The sequence below is a fragment of the Parus major genome, chromosome 1 (assembly GCF_001522545.3).
Source record: "Parus major isolate Abel chromosome 1, Parus_major1.1, whole genome shotgun sequence".
Classification (NCBI taxonomy): Eukaryota; Metazoa; Chordata; class Aves; order Passeriformes; family Paridae; genus Parus; species Parus major.
In genome coordinates, this window is record NC_031768.1 from 63,883,898 (window position 1) to 63,904,737 (window position 20,840).

The 20,840-nt window shown below is 36.9% G+C and overlaps 1 protein-coding gene across 1 annotated transcript in view; it reads right to left on the minus strand.

Annotated features, from left to right (window-relative positions):
* FREM2 (FRAS1 related extracellular matrix 2) overlaps positions 1-20,840 on the minus strand; it is a 124,606-nt gene that overhangs the window by 34,521 nt on the left and 69,245 nt on the right. Inside the window, exons 5-11 of the mRNA XM_015644459.3 lie at positions 19,695-19,820; positions 18,557-18,808; positions 4,890-5,039; positions 2,814-3,023; positions 2,451-2,648; positions 284-448; positions 22-204 (exon numbers count right to left, since the gene is read on the minus strand). Coding sequence (XP_015499945.1) covers positions 22-204; positions 284-448; positions 2,451-2,648; positions 2,814-3,023; positions 4,890-5,039; positions 18,557-18,808; positions 19,695-19,820 — 1,284 coding nt within the window. The remainder of the gene's footprint in view (positions 1-21; positions 205-283; positions 449-2,450; positions 2,649-2,813; positions 3,024-4,889; positions 5,040-18,556; positions 18,809-19,694; positions 19,821-20,840) is intronic.

The window sequence follows — 20,840 nt, forward strand, 5'->3', positions numbered from 1 at the left end:
ATGTGGTAAGTATGATCCTACCTTCTGATATAGGGTGATAGTCTTCTCCAGAAGTAGCAGATCCATCCTTTGTATGAACTCTCACAACAGAAACTTTGGAAGTGTCTCCCAGACGAAGCACCGGGATTTTCACAATTGCTACTTGCCTTGTGTCCTTCGGTTCACTCACACTAAATTTGGTCTCACCAAACTTAATAACAGCCTCTGTAATTAGAAGAAGAAAATGGTTTTAGAGCATGCAAATGGGCTTCCAAAAGCCAGTAACAGTAAACTATTATCTTACTGTCTGCATCATCCTGAATCTTTATCAGCGTCTCGTTTTGCTCGCCAATAGAGGCACCGAAGGAAGAATCACTTCTTGGAGTGCCAAGAACCAGGCGTAGTTCTTCCTCCTCCTCATGGAAAGTATCATCCATAAGCACCAGCGTGCAAGGCTTCTCAGTTTCACCTGCAATCATTCTGAAGGTAGTATCAGGAAGAACTTTGCTCTAAGACAGAAATTCTCTCCAAGCCCAAGGCACCACAAGCTGCTTCTGCTGGCAAAGGCATCCACCTTGGCACCATACAAGTTAATGAGCAATGACAGCAGTGAAAGCACACTTAGCAATCATTACCTTTCTGTGGAAACTCATTCAAGTGGAATCCCCCATTTTGGGACTTCTGTAAGACAAATTTCTATTTGGTATGTCCACTTTACATGTATTAGTCTTTTTGTTTTGCCTAAGAAGAAAATGCTCCTTCTCAGTGAACTCTTCTAATGAGTACACTTAAAAAGTAAATACTTTCACAAGGAAACAGAGTAATAAAACCTTTCTAATGGTAATACTAATTACTAATTACTAATTACCATTACTAATACTAATGGCAATTTTATCCTAAAGTTTTATATTTCAAGTCTCTTTTGATGGGCACTCTCCAACTGTGTGGACCTTCACTTATATTATTCTGTTTGACTTTGAAGTCTTTTGAACTCCCACCGATCCCAACTGACAGTGAATATTGCCTTAAAAATGCTTTGGAGTATCAAACCTCTCAAATTTGCAATCACAAATTAATGTGCCCTGACCTAGATGTTCAGGAACTTGAACACCTTCTCTTATGCCTTCTACACAAGCAGTAAGACCTATGAAAGGTGTTCAGTGTCTGGCACCCAGAATGACTTGGTGGGCTCTTCGTCATGAGACTGACTCCTACACTCCAGACAAAAGGAACAGCACAGCAAGAGAGAAACAAGGTCAATTTGCTGTATTTTTTTCATCATTACACCTGCAAATAAGGTAAAGGGTCCTCAAGATGAAGAACCAGACCAGGATGCATTCATTTCCTGAGGTTGCCTTTTCCCCTGATTATAGAAAATAAATTTTCCCTTAGGAGGAGAAAAAAAAAAATGCAAATCACTCGCCCTGCTTATTGTTACATGGGGAATGTAAAAACTGAAATGAAACTGCTGCATACTAAACATGTGTAAGAAGCTATGGAGACAAAATATAATTCTAGTAGACCTCTTTGCTACTTGTCTTTGCAGAGAAATAGTAGGGCACACTCAAAAAAAGAAAAAAGTCACTTCCTAAATGGCCCAGATCCATTAATTCTTACTAGCTGGACTCTTTCCTGGATGCACAGAAGCTATAGCAAAGGTGTAGAGTACAGGGCAGCACTAAAAGCTGAGGCCAGCCCTAAATAAAGACTGAACAACTCACTTTTTCGAGAGAATGATGATACATGTCTACAAAAATATGAAGGCCGCAATTTCTGTGGTAAGGGCATACCAAGGATTTCATGCTGATGACAGAACTTGTTTAAGACTTGTAAAAAATATCACATGTACGTGAACTTCAAAGACTAGAAGACCAAACTGCCTTCTGTGCAAGTAGAAAGAACTAGGCAATATTCTTGCAACATAGTAACATTTGATTTATTTGCATTTCATCTCTGATGTAAGATATTAAGTACCTGATATTGGTGGGCGGTCTTAGGAAAGCCTTGGTGGGAGATAAAATTCAAACAGCAATTAGGGAGCTATATACCCGTTGAAAGATCTATTACTCATTTCAGTGGAAGTCAAATGTATTTAACAGAAATTTGCTTAACAAAAAGCAGAACTTCTGAAGTTTCCTTTCTGACAGCAGATCTGTACTTGTACTGTGTTATGCCAAATCTGCTTTTGCTATCAGCATGCAGGCTGAACCTAAATGAATATATACTCTTTTGGTTCTTATTTATTTTCCTTCTAAGTCAGAAGTGAAGAAAATAGAGGCAACTTCATCCCATTGTGTAAAAAATAAAACAACCAAAACCTTTGTTTTTCAGAGTGATCTTTTTGGAACTGCTTTATAAGAAGACACAAAACACATCAAAACAAAACAAACAAAGCAAAGGAAAGCAAAGCAAAAAACCAAAAAAGAAAGCATGGCAGACTAAAGGCTTCTAAAGTAAGATCAAGAACTTACCAGGAAGGAATGTGATGATGGAACTGTCAGTATTAGGACGTTCTTCAAAGTCCATCATAACCTGAGCTGAACCTTGCCTTGTATAGCATCTCACAGTGGATCTGTATCGGATATCCCCACTCCTATATATCATGGCGGAAATCTGCCCATCATTTTCATTGGCTACATACACAGATTCTTTAAACTGCATCTTTGGCACTGGGCAGAAAAACATAGAAAGCACATGTAAGGTACAACAAGTTATGGTACCTTCCCTCCACCATTTCACATTTACTTATGCGACGCTGCACCAGATATAGAACACAAGCAGCCAGACAGCCAACGACTTAACACAGCGTCTCCAAAATACAAAAAATTACTCACAATCAGACACTGAGTCATTAATGAAGATGGTGGTCTTGCTGGGTTCTCCAAGGGCAGCATTCATGGGCATTCTTAGCACAAGCTCAAACTTCTCTGTTCCTTCTAACACTGGCTGTCCAAGATCATCCAGAATTATCACACGAAACGTCTGCATATTGACTCCAGGGGAAAAATCCAAATTACGACTGATACCTACATAATCTACTCCAGCTACCAATGGAAAAGAGATAAAAATAGCATTACATATAATTTTTTAAAAAAATGAAATCTATCATTAGGTAGTTCATTTTTGGTAAATATTTTTCCTTTGTAACTTTAGTATTTTCCAGATCCTGGCATTCATGTAAAGCAAAACTATATTTTGGTCATTTAAGCTGGACTGCACAATAAAATAAGTCAATATTAATTAGTTTTTTGTTTAATGATGATTTGAGTCACAAATTTAGGCTGATTCCATTCTGTTGTAAATCAACAGTTATTCCAGAAAAAATAATGAAACTTGCTTGAAGTGAGAAATGAAAGTAAGCAAAAAGCTTTGAGAGAGACTCAAAGGAGGAGATGAAGCAAAGTCTTTTGGAAAGAAATTTCTTATTATTTTGTAACAAAGATGGAAGTTTTAAGATTAATGTAAAAAAGAAAGGAGACAAGGCCAGTGAGCTGACTGGGGAAAGAACTGCTGTTCAGAGGAGTTGTTTAAATCAGAATGAATGGAAAACAAACAAATAAAATTCTCCTCAGAGCCTATCAGATGAGGTCTATAATCTTATTCTGAAAGGAAGATTGATCTGGATTTGTTTTCTTTTAAGCAAAGCAAACCAATCCATAACATGCCAATGTGAAGAAGGAACAAAATCCTGACTAAAACATGTCTTGGAACCAAGGCATTAAAGGTATCTAGGACTTCAGGTAAGGACTCAGTTTTAACCCTAGTTTTTGGGAAGAATAAACAGCTGAGTTGTTGAAACAAAGCTTTGGGGGAAACAAATTGAAATTGAAGTCACGTTTGGAAGTCTGTGAATTTGACAAAATTTGGCCAGATTAAAGGCCATCATCAGATGGGCACTTGCCTAAAAGCCCTACTGCTGTACTCCCCTAGAGCTAAGGCTTTAAGGCAGGATTCCAGGACTGACAGCTCAGAGCAGCAGATCCACAAATTCCTGGTTTTACAGGGAGACAGCCATGTCAGAGCTTTCATGCTGTGACCAACAGACTAGAGAGCTCAAGAGGTGAGCAATTCCCAGATTTTAATCCTAGAGGTATTGGTACAATGAATGAAGATCCTTAGTGTAAGTAAAGGTATTCTTTTACCAGAAATAAAATAACTTAAATATTCAAGATTTGATAGAGACATCAGATAATAAAAGCAAGTTCAGAACTGAAGCAAACATGTATTTTTTCAGACTTAGTAATTTTCTTTTTCATAAAAATATAAAATATATATGTTATGTATATTATGTTATGCATATGTCATACTTATATATTATGTTTCAATATTCCTGAAATATGCAAAATGATATTCAGGATAAGCATCCAGGAAGATAATTTTTATGCTGCCTCTATATGAATACCTTAGTTTAAACATTATGATACGTTTTGTGAAAAAAAATGGAGTATTTTTTTCAAAAAATGTGCTAAACACTTCTGCAGACAAAGTTCTGCTGAAGCATCCAAGAACCACACAGCTTCTGAACAGGACAATAGCTAGTGATTTCTCATTGCCTACTGTAAAAATGAGAGAAGCAAACTCAGCACACTACCAGTGATCATGACCATGCCCAGAGTATGCTCTTGAGGCAGCAATCAATCACTTTTCTAGCAGTCTTTATATGAGGATTTAAAGACATTTCACTTAGTGCTATACTTCCTAGTGACTCTTACTCCTGCTTCTCTGAAATTCTGTAACCACTTAATTTGTTCTAAGAAGAGAAGTACAAAGAGCAAGACACATAAAATTTTCATTTTATGTGGTTGAAACTGTACCAAGACCCACTGAACTAGCACTTGTGAAATGTAGCAGCATGTGCCAGCACGTGCAGTGTAGCAGCAGTCTGAAACTGGAGCAGAGCAATAACTCACCCTCTGCAGTTACTGGTTCGGATTTGCGAGACCTCACCGTAACAGAGGCAGCTTTGGACAGATCAGTTCCAGTCCTCCAGACACGGACCTCAACGTAGCCAGCACTCTCATCAACGTAGTATTCATCATTTCCAAAGTAGAATGCTGGTTCTGGTGAAAGAAGAATAACGCCCATAAACACTTCTTTACCTTACATTGAAGTTAACAATAGAGAATGCTTTGCTCATCTCAATAAGTGAAATAAAGCTTCTTTTTTTAAGGTCTAGAATTCTTCTGGCTATTTTTGGCTTCTTTTCAAGTATTGGTTTGTATGGTTTTAGTAGCAACTTTTGTATCACCACTGTGCTCTTTTTATTGCCTCCTGCTTTTTCAGCTTTTTGTGTCAGCATATATGAATCTGTGTACAAAACCAAATGTGGTGTCTCATTAAACTTGTTTTAATAGAGTCCTGCACACAAGCCATAAAATTCCTTGCATTTTTCACTTTGTTGCAAATACACGAAGGTGAATACAGAAAATGAAACTTTCACTTGAATGTTCTCACAGATTGCTATTGCTAAAACCAGACTGTAACATGACATGCAACTGGAACTACTCTTGGTAACATTTTCCAGCTAACTAAAGAGGCAAATACTTAATTTTAGATCTCCCACACCTAGCATTTAAAACAAAATCAATCTTATTTCATGTAAATTGAAATTTGAATGGTCTTTATCTTAACACTGAAGTTCCACAGCTCATAAGATAGAAAAGCAAAAAGCAAAGGAGATTAAGAGCTATTCCACTTAACAGACACATTGTTTAACTTCGTTTTTTCCTCCCTTTTCCAGTTGTTCTACCCACAGTAATTTCACAAAGCAAACAGCCTTGAAAACATATCCCAGCTTAATCCTGGATGTATATCATCTCCCCTTTTCTATCCTTTCCATTCCTGTTTCAAACATGCAAGATTAAGCATGCACAGCCAGTGTCTCAGCTTTCCTACTGCACAGCAGAAATCATCTCTACCTCAAGCATAGGAAGACCTACCCAAGTTCTCATCCTTCATCACAATTTTCTTATGGTGTCTTGTGAGAATTTACTAGAATCATGAGGCTACAGTATCACAAATGCATTTGAAATACCATGCAGCATACAGCCAACTTGAATTCAGTTCACAAAGATGACAGCAATTGCTCAGGGCTCTATGAGCAGCACTGTGTGTACTTCCCCTTCACCAACCATAGGAAAAAAGCAAAAAATTCAAAGAAAATTACTGGAAAAAGTTATGGCTCTACAGAGCTATGCCTTGCTTACAGAAAATGTACAACTTACTCAAAGGAGGAATCAAAAATACTTATTAATGGTAATTGAAATTTGAGACCATCACTTCCATAAGTCAGATTTTTTAAGATTATATGTTGGATGCAAAAGCTATGACTTCTATTACATGGAATTAATGTTTTGGAATTGAAGAATCACCACAGTGTATGCAACCATCTCCTCTGGTAGATTGCTGAACAATGTAAAATAACAACTTAATTAAAACTAACCAGAAATAATATAAAATTTTACCACGTTATTAGTAAGCCAAAATTTAATCTGAGAAAGCAGCAGTTAATAAGTATTTTGGAACTGTATTCAAGAGTGAAATTGCAAGTTTTGGAGAAAAGAATTTTCTCTTCTGCATTCAAGACTTTGCTGTATTTCACAACTAATAAAGTTAAAAAAAACCCAAACCAAAACAAAAAACCCCAAAACAAAACAGAACCACCCCCCCCACCCAAAACAAAACGAAAACCACAAAAAACCCAAACAAAAAATGAACTCCTTGAATATTATTCATCAATGAAAAACCTACAGCTGCCTCCCTACTTATCCACTAAAACTGAAATCTTGCAATAAATTGATGGAGCTGAATGTATTTATTGAAAAACAGTGCAAATTCATAGACTTGCTTGAGCATTATTGAAGCCATCAACCTTTGCAGGATGAAAGACAAACTTGGAAGAAGTCTAACTTTGGAATATGAAAACATTGTCTGTTCCAATTTATTTATTTATTTATTTTTAATTAAAGAGTATGTGTAGTTAAACATGTGTGTATTTGTGCGCACAAACAGACATGCATCAATCTTACCTAATTTGCCCATAGAGGCTGGCTTGTTTTTGTACTTGGAACTGTGAAGCTCTTATCAGAAACATTTTTAATGGGTGAACAGGATACACCCTCTGTACCTTTTGTGTAACTACTATTAACTTTGATGAGAGATCTACGTACAGGGATACTGAAGCACTGGATATTAGATTTGCAAAACAGTGTTGTCATTTCAGACATTAAATATTCTTCTAAATTCCTAAGACAGATAAAGACTTCCCCAGACTCCAGACAATAAAAATACAGAATGCCTACTAAGACCAAATCATTATTAATGTGCCAATAGTTAGATAAGAGCAGTTAAAATAATATTAATTCTGATACATGTCATTTCCTGAACAGGTATGCTTAGAGCTCAGCACCCTTTCCCAAGCCTAATCTTGTTCTTATGTCCCAACGGTTCCAGAACTTGATCTGGACTTGGCTGCACCTCATTTTAAGCACTTTAGTGAGAGGTACTCACATATAGCCTGCTTGTTCTCAGTTTGCAAGGACAAAGATAGACAATTTCAGGTTTCCCAGCACAACGAACATGCAGGAGGACAGGTGGAATTGCTCACTCACTGCAATCAGAAAAATCTGAGGAAGTGTGGAAGCATTCCCTTCTTACCAGCTACACAGAGAACTTAGATTATCTGCCTTAAACTAGATGGAAAGCATAAAATAAAATATTGTTTGTTTCTTACAGCATTATCCTAACACTCGCTTTATTGCTGCTGAAGAAGAATCCTCACATACTGTTCAATCCTGTAGTCACAGCCAAACAAACAAAAAAAAATTAAATCCTCAGCTAGCTTGCCTTGTATTTCAGAGTGAGTTTTTCACACTTTTTGAGGTATGTATGTTCAATGAAAGACACATTCTGCATGGTTACCCATCCTAGGAAACAAATCCTTACAAATGTTTTCTAAATTCATTTCCTGTAAGCTGTGTTAGTAGCTCCCCAGGGGAAGTGGCAAAGCCAAGCTCCTAACAGGGAAAGCATTGTCTATCTCAGGTCATGTCTGGAAAACACTCTGCTCAATGACTGCAGGCTCACTTACAGCAGACCTTTAATCTAGTAATCACTCTGAAGAGAGACTACTGCAAATTTAATGGTTCTTCTTAGAGAAATAAGAGGAAGTTTTCTAAAGGTTTTTTTGTTCAGACCCACAGATTTCACTGGCATGAAGTTACAATAATCAGAGGAGAAAGGTTAGGAGCTTTAGTCCCAGGTTTCTTGGCACAGAAATGAAAACTTTGCCTTGTCCTTGTACTTACAGAGTCAGAGGCATATCTCAACGACAGCACTAGTCAGTCATCAAGAAGGAAAACAAACACACTTCTCATCTTGTTAGGAACACATCTAACTTTGAAGGTACATCGTCAAATCAGTGTGATAGCACACAAATGTTTATTTCAAAAGAGGCTTTACCTTTTAAAATTATATCCTAATAAAGTGTGTGAGGGAGACAGTGCAAAAGAGTAGGTTGTTTATAAAAATCCTGTTGGCAGGATATTTAGGACAAACACAAAAGAACAGAGACAAAAGTCTTTTGTCCTGACACCTTGGTAAGGCTTAAAATGAAAGTGAATTTCAGTGATATATGCTGCCAGTGATGCACACACAGACACAGACACACACACACACTCTCACACATATATATATATATATATATACTCTCAGGAGGAAAAAAAATAATAGAAGAAAACAGATATGGCACTTTGACATATTCAGATACTGGAACCAGGAGGAGCAGTCTTTACAAATGGATTTATGGCTCATCTTTTCTAGGGTTAAGACTATTTATTCCTAAAAGCTTTTGCCTTCCTTTTTTCCATGAACAGTACAAACAAGGCTGTGAACATGATGAATTGCCAGAGCTAGCAGAAGTCTGCTGTGCTAATGCAGAAGGTGCAAACCAGTGCTTTGCAACCTTATGAGCCTGCTCTGGTACAGTCTGGACATGCTAGGGCCATGCTGAATCAGATGTAAGGAGCCCTGGTGGCTGGCACAGCTTATTAACTTGGACACAAAACCAGACAAACATGGCCAGGTTTGGCAGGACCTGATCTGGCTCATACTCAGGCAACATATACATCCCTACACAATGCCTACTTGCATTTCAGAATCAAAGCTGGCCTTAAAGGACTGAACTGATGACAATCTGATCTGTAACATAACAGATTCCAGTGTTATAAACGTGAAGTGTGTGAGTTGTAGGTAGACCAGTTAAGAATGAGAGTTCCATTAAATACAAAAAGGCATGATCATCTACTGTTTAATAGCAGTAAAGGTCAACTTCTGAAATCTCTCTTATATATGCGTGCAAATAGCACCAAAAGAAAAGCCCAGAGAAACCATCCATTACAAAAACTTTATACTAAGACAATATCAAAGAAAACTTTAAACTTTGAAACTAGGTAGCACCATTCTGCAGCTATTTACACACACTTGAAACTATGCAAGCGACTGAGCTTGCATTTAGCACAATGAATTTAATTTGCCAAGTCATTTATTTTCACTGAATGCTGTAGAAGCAGGGGTCAAGATTACAAAGCTCAGTTCTGTAGCAGGTACCTATTGTGCAAATGCCAATAGCTTTTTATTTGATGTGGTCAAAACAGATTACTTTTCAAATTCATATGTTGCAATCTTAACAGCTTTCATCTTCTTAGCAGTGTTGTCATAACTTCTGCAATCAAAAAGTAAATTCCTCTCAGCATCAAAATTGCTAGTTTCAGCCAAATCGCCACAAACATTATCTTAAGAAAATAATGTCTGCTTTTCCATTTGTCTCAGCAGACCATTTCTGTCAATTTACTTTAAAAGGTTTCTTAAAACAATTCTGAAAACACTGTAACAGGTAATAGGACAGACTCAAATTAAGGCAATCTTTACCAAACACACTTTGATTTTGTAAGGAAATTGCAGTTTCTTTTTTAATCCACAATGGCAGTGCCGTACATTGATTAGACTGGTTCATCACTTGATTACTCTCATTTTATTCAACTTAACCTAGTAACTTCAGTAGAGTAATATGGTGTGAAGCAGCAACTGCTATGAACAACATTATATATGGTTCACTTTTAATTAATTTATGACACACACTAATTTAGTGTAACACTCTACATTTTAACCCACCCTTTATGTTACTGCATCCATGCTTCAGTTTCTCCAGACAAAGTACTACCACAAGCAGCACCTGCCTGGCAGGTTTGCAGTCCATATCTAAACTCTCTGCTACATCAATAAGCAAAACTCAGATGTGAGCAAAGTAGCATGCTAAAGGAAGCAGACTACAGCTCCATCTGCAAGAGTGAGGATGGCAGTGAGATGGCTACAGTGATACTCCATCTCTGATCACCTGTACTTTCCTTCTTGACAGCCTGCAGCGTTTTTTGTAGCCTGGAGAACAGAGATAATTCTGATTTTGTTTAATGTCAGGCTGCTGGTCATAAATGGTACAGTAACAGCTCGATGAGCTACAGAGTATTCCTGAACAATGGAGAATAAAGACAATTGAGTGTATGAGGACAAGCTGTAGCTCAACTCGTTGAGGATGTGTGCCTTTAAAGTGAAAATGAGTTTTTCAACAATCAATTATAACGTACAAGATAGTAATGAGCAGTCTTAAATTGTTTCCCAGCCACAAATGGCATGTTATTAGAAAGGCTAATGTGTGCAGTTCACTCTAATATGAGACCTTCCCTTGAAACAACTAATTTACCTTTGTTGGTTTGCTAAGAAACATTGCTACCTTTCCAAAACACTAAATTCATGTATTGGTGAACTAACATATACATGAAAATATTTATTAGTAGAGTAGTATTCTTATGATTCTTCCACACACCTTCAGAGTATAACCTACAGATCTTGATATCACTGAAACTATTACACGTGTTGGAGTTGTCCTATGTTCAGTCTGAGGACAGGGCCAAAAGATTTTTCCTGCTGTATACATCAAGCTCCAATCACTTGCCTAAACCATTCTATAATGTAGGTAATTGCCTCATTTGCCAATGGAAATACAAATATTAAGACTTACAGATGAAGAAACAGACACTGGAACCTGGAGACACACCCAGGTATGATATTGCCTGCAGCAACCATCTGAATTTCACATTCACACTGTTTTCTACTGGCTATACCTCCCACAGAGCATGAAAACAACTCAGAGTCTTCTAGATCCTCTATTTTTAAGATGAATTAGATTACTTTTATATAACAGGCCTGGGAAATGGGATCAGTAACAAATTCTCAACAAACTGATGAAACAGAGGCAGATAAATGGGAAGGGTTGGCAGCAGCATTTAAGTATACCACACACAAGGTTTTTCATAAGGAGGCCAAGCTTGAAGGTGCTTACAGTCAGTGATTCACACATCAGATAAAAAATGAGGGCTACAAACAGAAATAGTATGAGAAGTTCAGCAGCATTTTAGAAATCAGGCTAGGTAAAGATATAGTATGTAGACATTTCGGGCTGATCCAACTTTAGATTTTTACACTTTTTCTATTCAGTCACAATGCTAGTTGCACTGAGTTTGCTTAACCAGTGGAAAAAAATTTCTTATTGGCTTTTCTGCCCACATACAATCAGAACATATTTAGCTCGCCAAGGCTGCAGAAGAAAAGTATGACAGAGATCCCTTTACCAGAGCTACTGTAAGGATGGGACTTTGCAGAGAAGACAGAGCAGAAGTGAAAACAGAGCAACAGCCAGACTTACCAGACCACAAAGGCAGAGCTCTAACAAAAGAAAATATGCTCTACTGTATGTTAAAACTTCTTGAATTCAGTCCCTTGGACTTTTGATCTCATTTGTGTGTGAGACAGAGTGTCCTGACAGTGAAGTGAGATAGTAACTGAGTTAATATTTTGAGGATTTACAAGTTCAGAAGGAGAATCCATGGAATTAAAGCCCAATAGGCTACAATAGCTACAGTATCTTTAGGGTCTTCAAAGACTATTAGCAAACCAGCAAAGTCTCTGTATGAGGAGATTCAGAGTAAGGAAGATGATTGAAGAAGCCTTAGGAAAACTGAATGCACCAAGAGATCCTACTCAACTTGATTATCCAAATGTTAAACATACAAAGCACTCACTTGGTCACTAAATTCACTCCCTACAACCATATCCAACACTGAACAAATGATTAACTTAGAATGGTTTGCTAGGCATTCATTACATTTCTTTACAGTGTATAATAAATGCAAGATCTACAGTACAAAGATCAATGCCACCAAAATACAAGACACAAGAGAGAAAGCAGTTCAATGTACTCTCCAGTGAATTGTAATAAACCAATAATACATTAGGGATGCAATATAAGTTCACACAAGAACACCGCTACATTAAACTCATTCTAAATTTAAAGGTATAATTTTTAAACCTTGTGCATTTTTGGTTATTGGCTATTCTGTGTGCTTCGTGTACAAAACTAAAAGTTTTCTGTATTTCAACACTCTCCTTGAACTATTACTGCAATTCACATGGAAGTACAATACTGCTTGTGCAAGTAACCCATTTAAAACATGCAGCAATGAAGGCTGAAGAGCTCTGTGCTCCACCAGCTGCATTCCAAAGAGCCATCTGAGGTAGATGTGACAAAATACTGCCTGGAGGTCATGTTCTGCCCTCCTCACCTATCAAAGGAGCCCAGACCATAAGGCTGGACTGTATTTCTAGTTAATAAGCAGATAAATAAAGATGGGATTAATCCAACATCTGTAGTTCACACACACACATATATACACACACTCTAATAAAATGGGTCATACATACACAATAAACTGTAAGCAACAAATAATATTAAGAAAGCAAATCATAAATGTTCCTACTGCAAGGTATGACATTAATTAATTTCTGTGATAGGCAGCAAACAGGCACTTTCCGAAATCTTTAAGGCTATCATCATAGATTGAACATTTTTCACTCTGTTGAACTGGTGATAATAAGAAGCTATTAGTAAAGAAAACTGGGAGTATAATGCATGTCATAAGCTGGCTGTCATCCACTTTTTCCCTTGATTAGTTGCCAAACTGGCCACCTGCCACCAACTGGGGAAAGGGGAGGGGTCATATTGCGATTTTACTTAATGGGAGGACAAAAGATGTTAAAAGCTACACAGAAGTGCCAGAGGCATCAGACTCACAAGCACTGTAAAAACATAAAAGGGAGAAAGTAATCAGAGATGGATGTAGACAGGAAAAAAGAACTAGTTCACTATTTTAGGCACCTTCAGAGAGTGGTGATGGATAGCTGGCCAAATCTTGACTCCAGTCCATAACAGAACAGTGGGCATGCTCTGCCTGTAGTGTTCAAATTGTGATTAAAATTGGACAAATAGACTAGCAGATGTTAACTACCAAGATTAATCAACCACCTGTTCAGTTTAAGGTCTGACAGACCTACTGGCAAAGAGAAAAAGGCACATTTGACTGCCTGCCTTGGAGACCAATGGAAATAAGGAGATTCCAACTAGCCTTGTGAGATAAGGACGTTCCTCTGATAAACTATGTTACTAATAAAACACTTATTTATCACAAGCTGAAAAATTGACTCAGTACACACACTGAGAGTTAGTTCATACTGCCTGCTTGCTAGAAGCCAATGCAAAGCATGCATTTCTAGCATAACATTGCAGTGCTGACTTTTCAGGCTATTGATAGTAAATATCAATATGTACTTTACTACTCCAAGGAAGCTGGACAAGGAAGCTGGGTACCAATTTCCAGAACATGGTCTAAGGATTTGCAAAATTTAATTAAGTGCATGGAAAGTGACAGCAAGTGTTTTAAGGAAATCTCCATAAGACTGAATAACTAATCTATTCTCTTTGAGCTCAACATTCCCTTTCTGCATTAGGATACTATCATCCAGTTTACTCATCTGTAAAATATTCCCAGACAGTGCTATCCTCTGTCATGTGGATGGTATGAGTGATTGATTCTGTTGATCAGGTGTAGAGATAATGGTCAGCAAATCTACAACACAAACCTGAGTCCTTTGCTTTCCCAGCCTTGATGCAGAAATGTCAAGAAGATGTGTGAGCAGCTTCTTGCCCATCTAATGTGAATGAAGTGGAAGAAATGTATTTAATGTACTTCCTGCTGTGAACAGCATGAGGCTTCAACAATTCCACTAAGGCAAGATGACTGTTTGTCAGCCTGGCTGTAAGGCTGTGTGCTCTCACGGCAACACAAAATACAGTAGCATGGAATTAAAATCACATGGGGAGACAGCCACTTACAAAAAACTTGCAGCACACAAAATAATTGTAAGCATTTTCCCCTTAAGTGCAAACTTCCAGATCTGCATTCACCACACCTCTTCAGGTTTCCAAATGTGATTATAAACTGAGTTTTAAATTTGCCCACAACAAAAACCAAGTAAGTAAAAAAGAGTCTACATTAGCACAGCAGTCTAAGTACTGGGACCATGAAAAAGCAGAGCTTTAACTCAAGGCTTGTTAAAGCATTTTTTGTAAGACTTACTGCATATAATACAGTAACATTGTTAGTGCTGGAACCAAATTACAGGCTCTTCATTTCCAGATGAATACTAACGAAATAGTTAGAGCTCATTTTTTCTCACTCTATGAAATTATTTCAGAGTCACTGCTTCAGCTGGAAGAACAGAGAGCACTTCCAGGCTGATCTAGTTTAGTTGCTAAGTGCTTGAGGATTAAGGCATTTCCATGGAAGAGTAGGGTCTGAGTGTTTGTGTGAGTCTTAAGACTGAATTTCAGGATTCCTCTGTCCAAGGGGAGTAAAAAGTGCACATTAACCTCCTCTTCCTTTTCCTAGATGACTATTTATCTATTAAGTAAGGTGCCTCCTTCAAATTACCTTTATGCTGAACTCTGTGCTCTCCATGCAGTACAGGTATGTCCTTCATGCCCAGTAGTGCTTACACTTTGTAATTGCAAACTAAATTTCAGTGGTGGGGTTTAGATCTACTGTCATAAACCAATGAATCAATGTATTCAGATGCACCAGGTACCCCTGGTGATTGAACTCAACAATTTAGATACTTGTCCTAGGATGGGATGTTTCCTGGGAGTACATCTCTTTTCATTAACTATAGAAGAATTCTGTAACAGACTATTTGAATCGGATGTCTAAAGTTTTAGAGGCTAATGCCAAGTGAGATTAGTGCCACCCCAGAAGTGAACGATTTACATAGGTCTTTTCCCTATGCATGCTTTTCTGCCATGGTTCACAGTTAGTAACCATCACATCTGACTCAAACAAACCATTTTTGTGCCTTAACTGTAGTGGCATGTGTAACTTGAAATCCAAGATGTGATGTTTTTTCTGCTGCTGACTTCATTAACTTAATCCTTTTATTTTTTTCTATCTAACTTTAGTACCTATCAGGAAAAGTCCCTTCCAAATTAGGAAATGTCCCAATAGCAGTACCAATTTGAAAACCACCATTCACAATATGTAAATATACCAGTGCATATTCTACATGCTACAATTTTTTTTTCCAGATTTTGCTTTGGCAGCATAGCGCAACTATATGATCCCCAATTAAACTTTCCAGTTGTCTGGAATTTAGTGAATACATTGTAGTTCACTAGAGCACACCTCTTACTTTTTTTATTGCCATGATTATACAGCAACTATGACATTTTAGCTAGACCCTAAGGGGATTCTCTAGAAATAAAAGACTGGATGGCAGGTGCTGAAGGTGAGTGTTAACTAATTAATTCGCATTGAATGCCAAAGGAGATAAGGCAATGTTGGTAGTGCTGACTTGAGTTCCATAGGAAAGATCTTATGTAGTATTAAACTTTGACCTTTGCTATTTCTATTGTTTGGCCTGAAGAAGTCAATGCATAATGTTAATTTGCTCACATTACTCAGAAATATCACTCCATGACACACTGTGACATTTGTCCAAAGCAACTCTGTTAAGTAGAAGATGAAAATAAACAAACAGAAATATATATCAGTAGATGTGAAGTAGAGACAAAAGTGGACCACAGAATTTAGCATTACAGCATTACTACAGCTGATAGGCTATTATATATGTGCTAAATCTTCTACTGACCTCTTAGACATCTGAATTAAAGCTTACTGTTAAAAGCTAAAGGAAAATTCTTTTTTGTTTGTTTGGTTTTTTTTCACATACCACACTGGTTTAACTTAGTAAAATGAATTTACTAATAATAATTAATAACCAATGCTGCTTAAAATCCTCTACTTATTTATGCACAATTTCAATCATGACTGCCAGGGTGCTAAATTGCTCACATCTTACATAAATATGTGCTTGCATATATATTTTTAAGTGTGTGTGAATACATAAATATGCAAAGTGTAATCTATAATTTATCTACTCTGTAGTCTGTACTTTGTTTTTATAGAAAAGGCAGTGCAACAGATGTCAGATGAAACAAAATACAGACTTTTCATGCTTTATATTTTTATGCAAACTAAAAAGAATGTGGTAGGAAATTTTATTGGTAAGTGAATTGTTGTTAAGTTTCTGCATGTGCTGGAATTCTTTGTGGGAATTCTTTCACTGATATAGAAAGCTAAAAAGGAGTTCTGTCACATCATTCCAAATACCACATATCAACATTTTGGGTGTAAAGAGAAAAGTGATTGCAAAAAAGACTTCCAAATCTTTCCTTCAAAGACACCTTATCTTTCAATATCCCAAATATTCTTTACTCCTACCAACATATATATGTCAGTTGCTACATAATGAAAACATTATATTCTAATTTCCCAAACACTTCCCCTGCTTTTTTAATTAATAGTATAAGATTATTCTTTGTTAAGTTAATTTGTGTAGAAAAGTTTGTAGCACTGAGGCAATTTGTGCTCATAAATGCAGAAACTTAAAACTGAACAGTGGTACACAAATTAATTACTTCTGCTTTCTAATAGCAGTGTTAAAAGAGATTTCTAATTTGCTTCCCTAATTTTTTGTGTGGGTTTCATAAAATATTAAGTTTTATACTATCTTGTGACTGGGAGCAACTGAGATTCCCACTGAAGTCAGATGGTCTAATTTCAGCTCATTTCTGATGTTAATTAGTATCTTGGAGAATCATTCTCTCCATCCCAAACTCTCCACATATATTTTAAGCAGTCAGAACACTTCCAATTTTTGAAGAATCAGCTTCTGCATGAATATATATTTTTAATAGATACTCTCAAAATATTCTATACTCTGTTATGCACAAATTTTAAAGTTCATGAATTCATAAAATGTATTCATACAAATAAAACTGTTGTAGAAGCTCCTAAATGAAAATTTATGTTTGCTATAATAGCAGAGTCAGATAAAGATTTATTTTGGCTTGCATTCAGTATCAGATCTCTTACTTTACAAGACATCTTTTTTCAACCTGTTGTAGTCATTAATGCTATATGATTACCCAAATGCTGCACAGAGAAAACAAAGTCACCTCTGTCACAGGATTACAGGTGAGAAATTTCAGGCAGAATGAGTATTTATGAGGCAATTAGATGGGTGTGGACTTCCTGCCTTGAAGAGCTGCCTTTTGTATCCTTACCTAGAGAGAAATCACTGTGCTGATAATAATGGTCTGTTTTGGCATCAGACTTTCAAAGAGTACTGTACTATCTAATTCCTCCCTTTAGTCTTTAAGGAGTATGATGGTGTCACAACAGATGGTTCATGGCCTCACAGAGAGGACTTAAACAGCTTATCAGTAGTCCTATCACAGAATTTGCATTTGAGATGTCAGTCTCCGAACTCCGCACATAAATGAGGGAAATTGTACCAGGAAGCTTTCATGCTACTTCTGATAGAAAAAGAGTTGTCACACCAATGCTGAGACATTAAAGGAGAGGCTTGAGGCAGCAATAATACATGTATTTTTGAAAGCAGTTGGTGATACTGTGTGCAGATTCTACTCTACCCCTTTTTCTAATCACCACCAGAAGTGCCCCTTTCAAAGCAATGCTGAAAACTTAAAGCTATTAACCAGTTGAACAAATTACATAATTCTGTCAGTATTTCCTTACTGAGGCAATTTCTAAAGTAACATTACTCTTATTTGAATATTTGCTTTATTAAAAAGACAAAGAGAGTACAAATGGACACTTCTACACAGAAATTCAAATGCATAAAATCAGAAGAAACATGCCTCTTGGGATCTGCCAGACAGCTTCTGCCCCCTCAGGGCCACCAATAGGGCCCTCTGCAGCATGACCAAATGGGCCCAAAGGTTTGTGAACACAGAATCACAGAAACAAGGCTGCCCATGCAAGGTGACATCTTGGATTAGGTCTGTTAATGTGTCAGAAGAGAAAGGTGCAACTCCTTGCTCTGAATCACTGCTCACGTGATTTTCTCAAACAATGAAATAGCAATACTAAATACTTTCAAAAACCCACATAGGTTTCCAATAGTATTTTCTTATCTCAAGATGGAAGCAGCATGTGTTTTAACCAGCAGGAAGAAAATCAAAACCCTTTTTCTACATGCTGATTTGATTGTGATGTTATTTGTAGTTTCTATCCTGCATTGGAAATATCACTTCAATTGCATGATGTCTTACCATCATCCTTGTCAGGTACAATGGTAACGCGAGTACTTGGGAATTCTGCGCCAATTCTTCCACCCATGGGCATGCTCAGAAAAACATCAAAGGTCTCAGCCTCTTCATACAAGGAATCATCGATGATGACGATCCGACACATTTTTTCTTGTTCGTCTTTGTCAAAACGTAGAATGCTGATGTGATCCTCTGGCCTGGATATGTAGTCAGAGTAGGAAAGCACAGAGGTTGGGGCAGTGCCAGAGGCTGTTCCTGTGGCATAAAAGGAAAACAGTCACTATACATGCCATGGTTATGACAGTCTCCTCACAGAGGTGATATTTTATTTTCATTATCTTTTAATTTCTGTTTAATTTTTGGTGATAAGATGGGCTGTGGACAAGTTCCCAGGTCCACGGACTTGATTCTGAGGTCTGTACTACTTTTGTATACAATAAAATGGAAAAATGTGGTTCTTCAAATCATTTGCACCTTTTCAGTCAGAAGGAATTTTGCCTATCATAAGAGACACCAAGTAACAGAATAGCCCCTGTGAGGATTGTCAGTTAACTTAGTACATTTGACCCATATTGAAGATACCAGTGGGCTAGAGCAGATAGAATTTCATGAAAGCAAATTATTGAGATTCTGATATCACTTTACACAAAATATTGCTTCAGCTTTCCAATAAAAAATAGTAATAAAACTACAGGTATAGAAACCCCATGCCCTGCACATGTAAAATTAGTAAGAGACTAAAAGTCAGAGGAAGGACAAATTAGACAGTTAAGGAATGTCATTTTGTATAATTTTTTTCAAGATTAAAACAAGTGAAGGATAGTCATGGCAATCACTGCAGTGCTTTCAGTTCCCATCATTTTCAGATATATGGGGCTGCATATAAAAATCTTGCAGAAATATGAAGAACACAGATCCTCTTCACCTCTCCGCGATGATTTTTAAACTGCATTCAGTAATACTCTTTGACAGATTGCAGACATGAATACGTTTCCAGTTGAGACTGAAGATATTTAGATGAAAAAGTAATTAACAGAGTTATAAACTATTTTATCAGAAAATAGATAGAATAACTATTTTTTAAATTTCTGTCTCTTTTCCAATTTTGCCTTTTTTGTTATTCTATAGTAGATTCTACTACCTTGTTGAGTGTAGCAGATGACCATCAGTTCCTGACTCACATCTCCACTTCTTCTGACTGGAATAAATAACTCACCAACATCTTCTTCAATAGTATAGGTGGACTGAGGAATAAAGACCGTTGATTCTGCAAAGAAAAGAACCTCATAAAGTCACCTGTACATAAACTAAGAGCATTTTTGATAGTGCAACAAATATCTTGCATTTATTGGCAAAGCTACAAAATTATAAGTAAAACTTGGAGGGTGAGAGAAGTAGATTTTCTTAGTGTTTCAGAAATGGAAAAGAAAATCCCATCATTAGGTCTGAATTCACATGTCCTTATTAAGTGGTCTCTAATGTGACTGATTTGTTTATCTAGGATTAATGGTGCAAGCCAGTGTTTGGAGAATTTATTCACAAAGTCTATCTTTTTATTATTTCCATGGTATTTAATTATTAACTGTTAAATACAGAAGCATCAATAGCACAGCTCACACATAGGCTGTGGTTCACCAGGGCAGTTCTTTAACTTAAAAAATAAAATAACCAGGAAAATCATTTGGCATTGAGGAGCAAGGTTGAGCTCTTGGCATCTTACTCGGACTTGCACATTTGATTTGAGTTGGTTACTTGTCTGCACTCCTTTTTTACTAAAAGGAGACCCAGTCCATACAGCCAGTGAAGTCTGAGAAGCAATCTCACCCTAAAATGTATCAGACATAAGGATATCAGATCATTTTTCAGGGAAAAAATCCACTAGGATGCATTCTGAACTCCTTCATTATTTTATGCTCATATAATCAGATTGTGGGGTTTTATGCTGTTACTGGGATTCAGGATCAATTTTGTTGTTCTCTCAAAAACTCAAGAACAAAAGGTTGCTATGCACATAATTATCAAGCACCTTTACAGTTTCATTAGTCACTACAACCCAAACAGAATATAATTCCGTATAATATAAAATTAAGTGATATCAGCTGACTGAACAAAGTAAATTTTTCATCATTTCAGAGTACTATGGCAAACAGTGTTCTGAAAATTGTAAAGTGACTTCTTTGAAAACATGTTCCAGGTTTTATTTCTTCAGCTACTACTAGCATGACTTAAGGTCAAAAGCCTACCTTAAAAATGCTGTAATTCAGGTTTGATAACATCTAGGCTACTC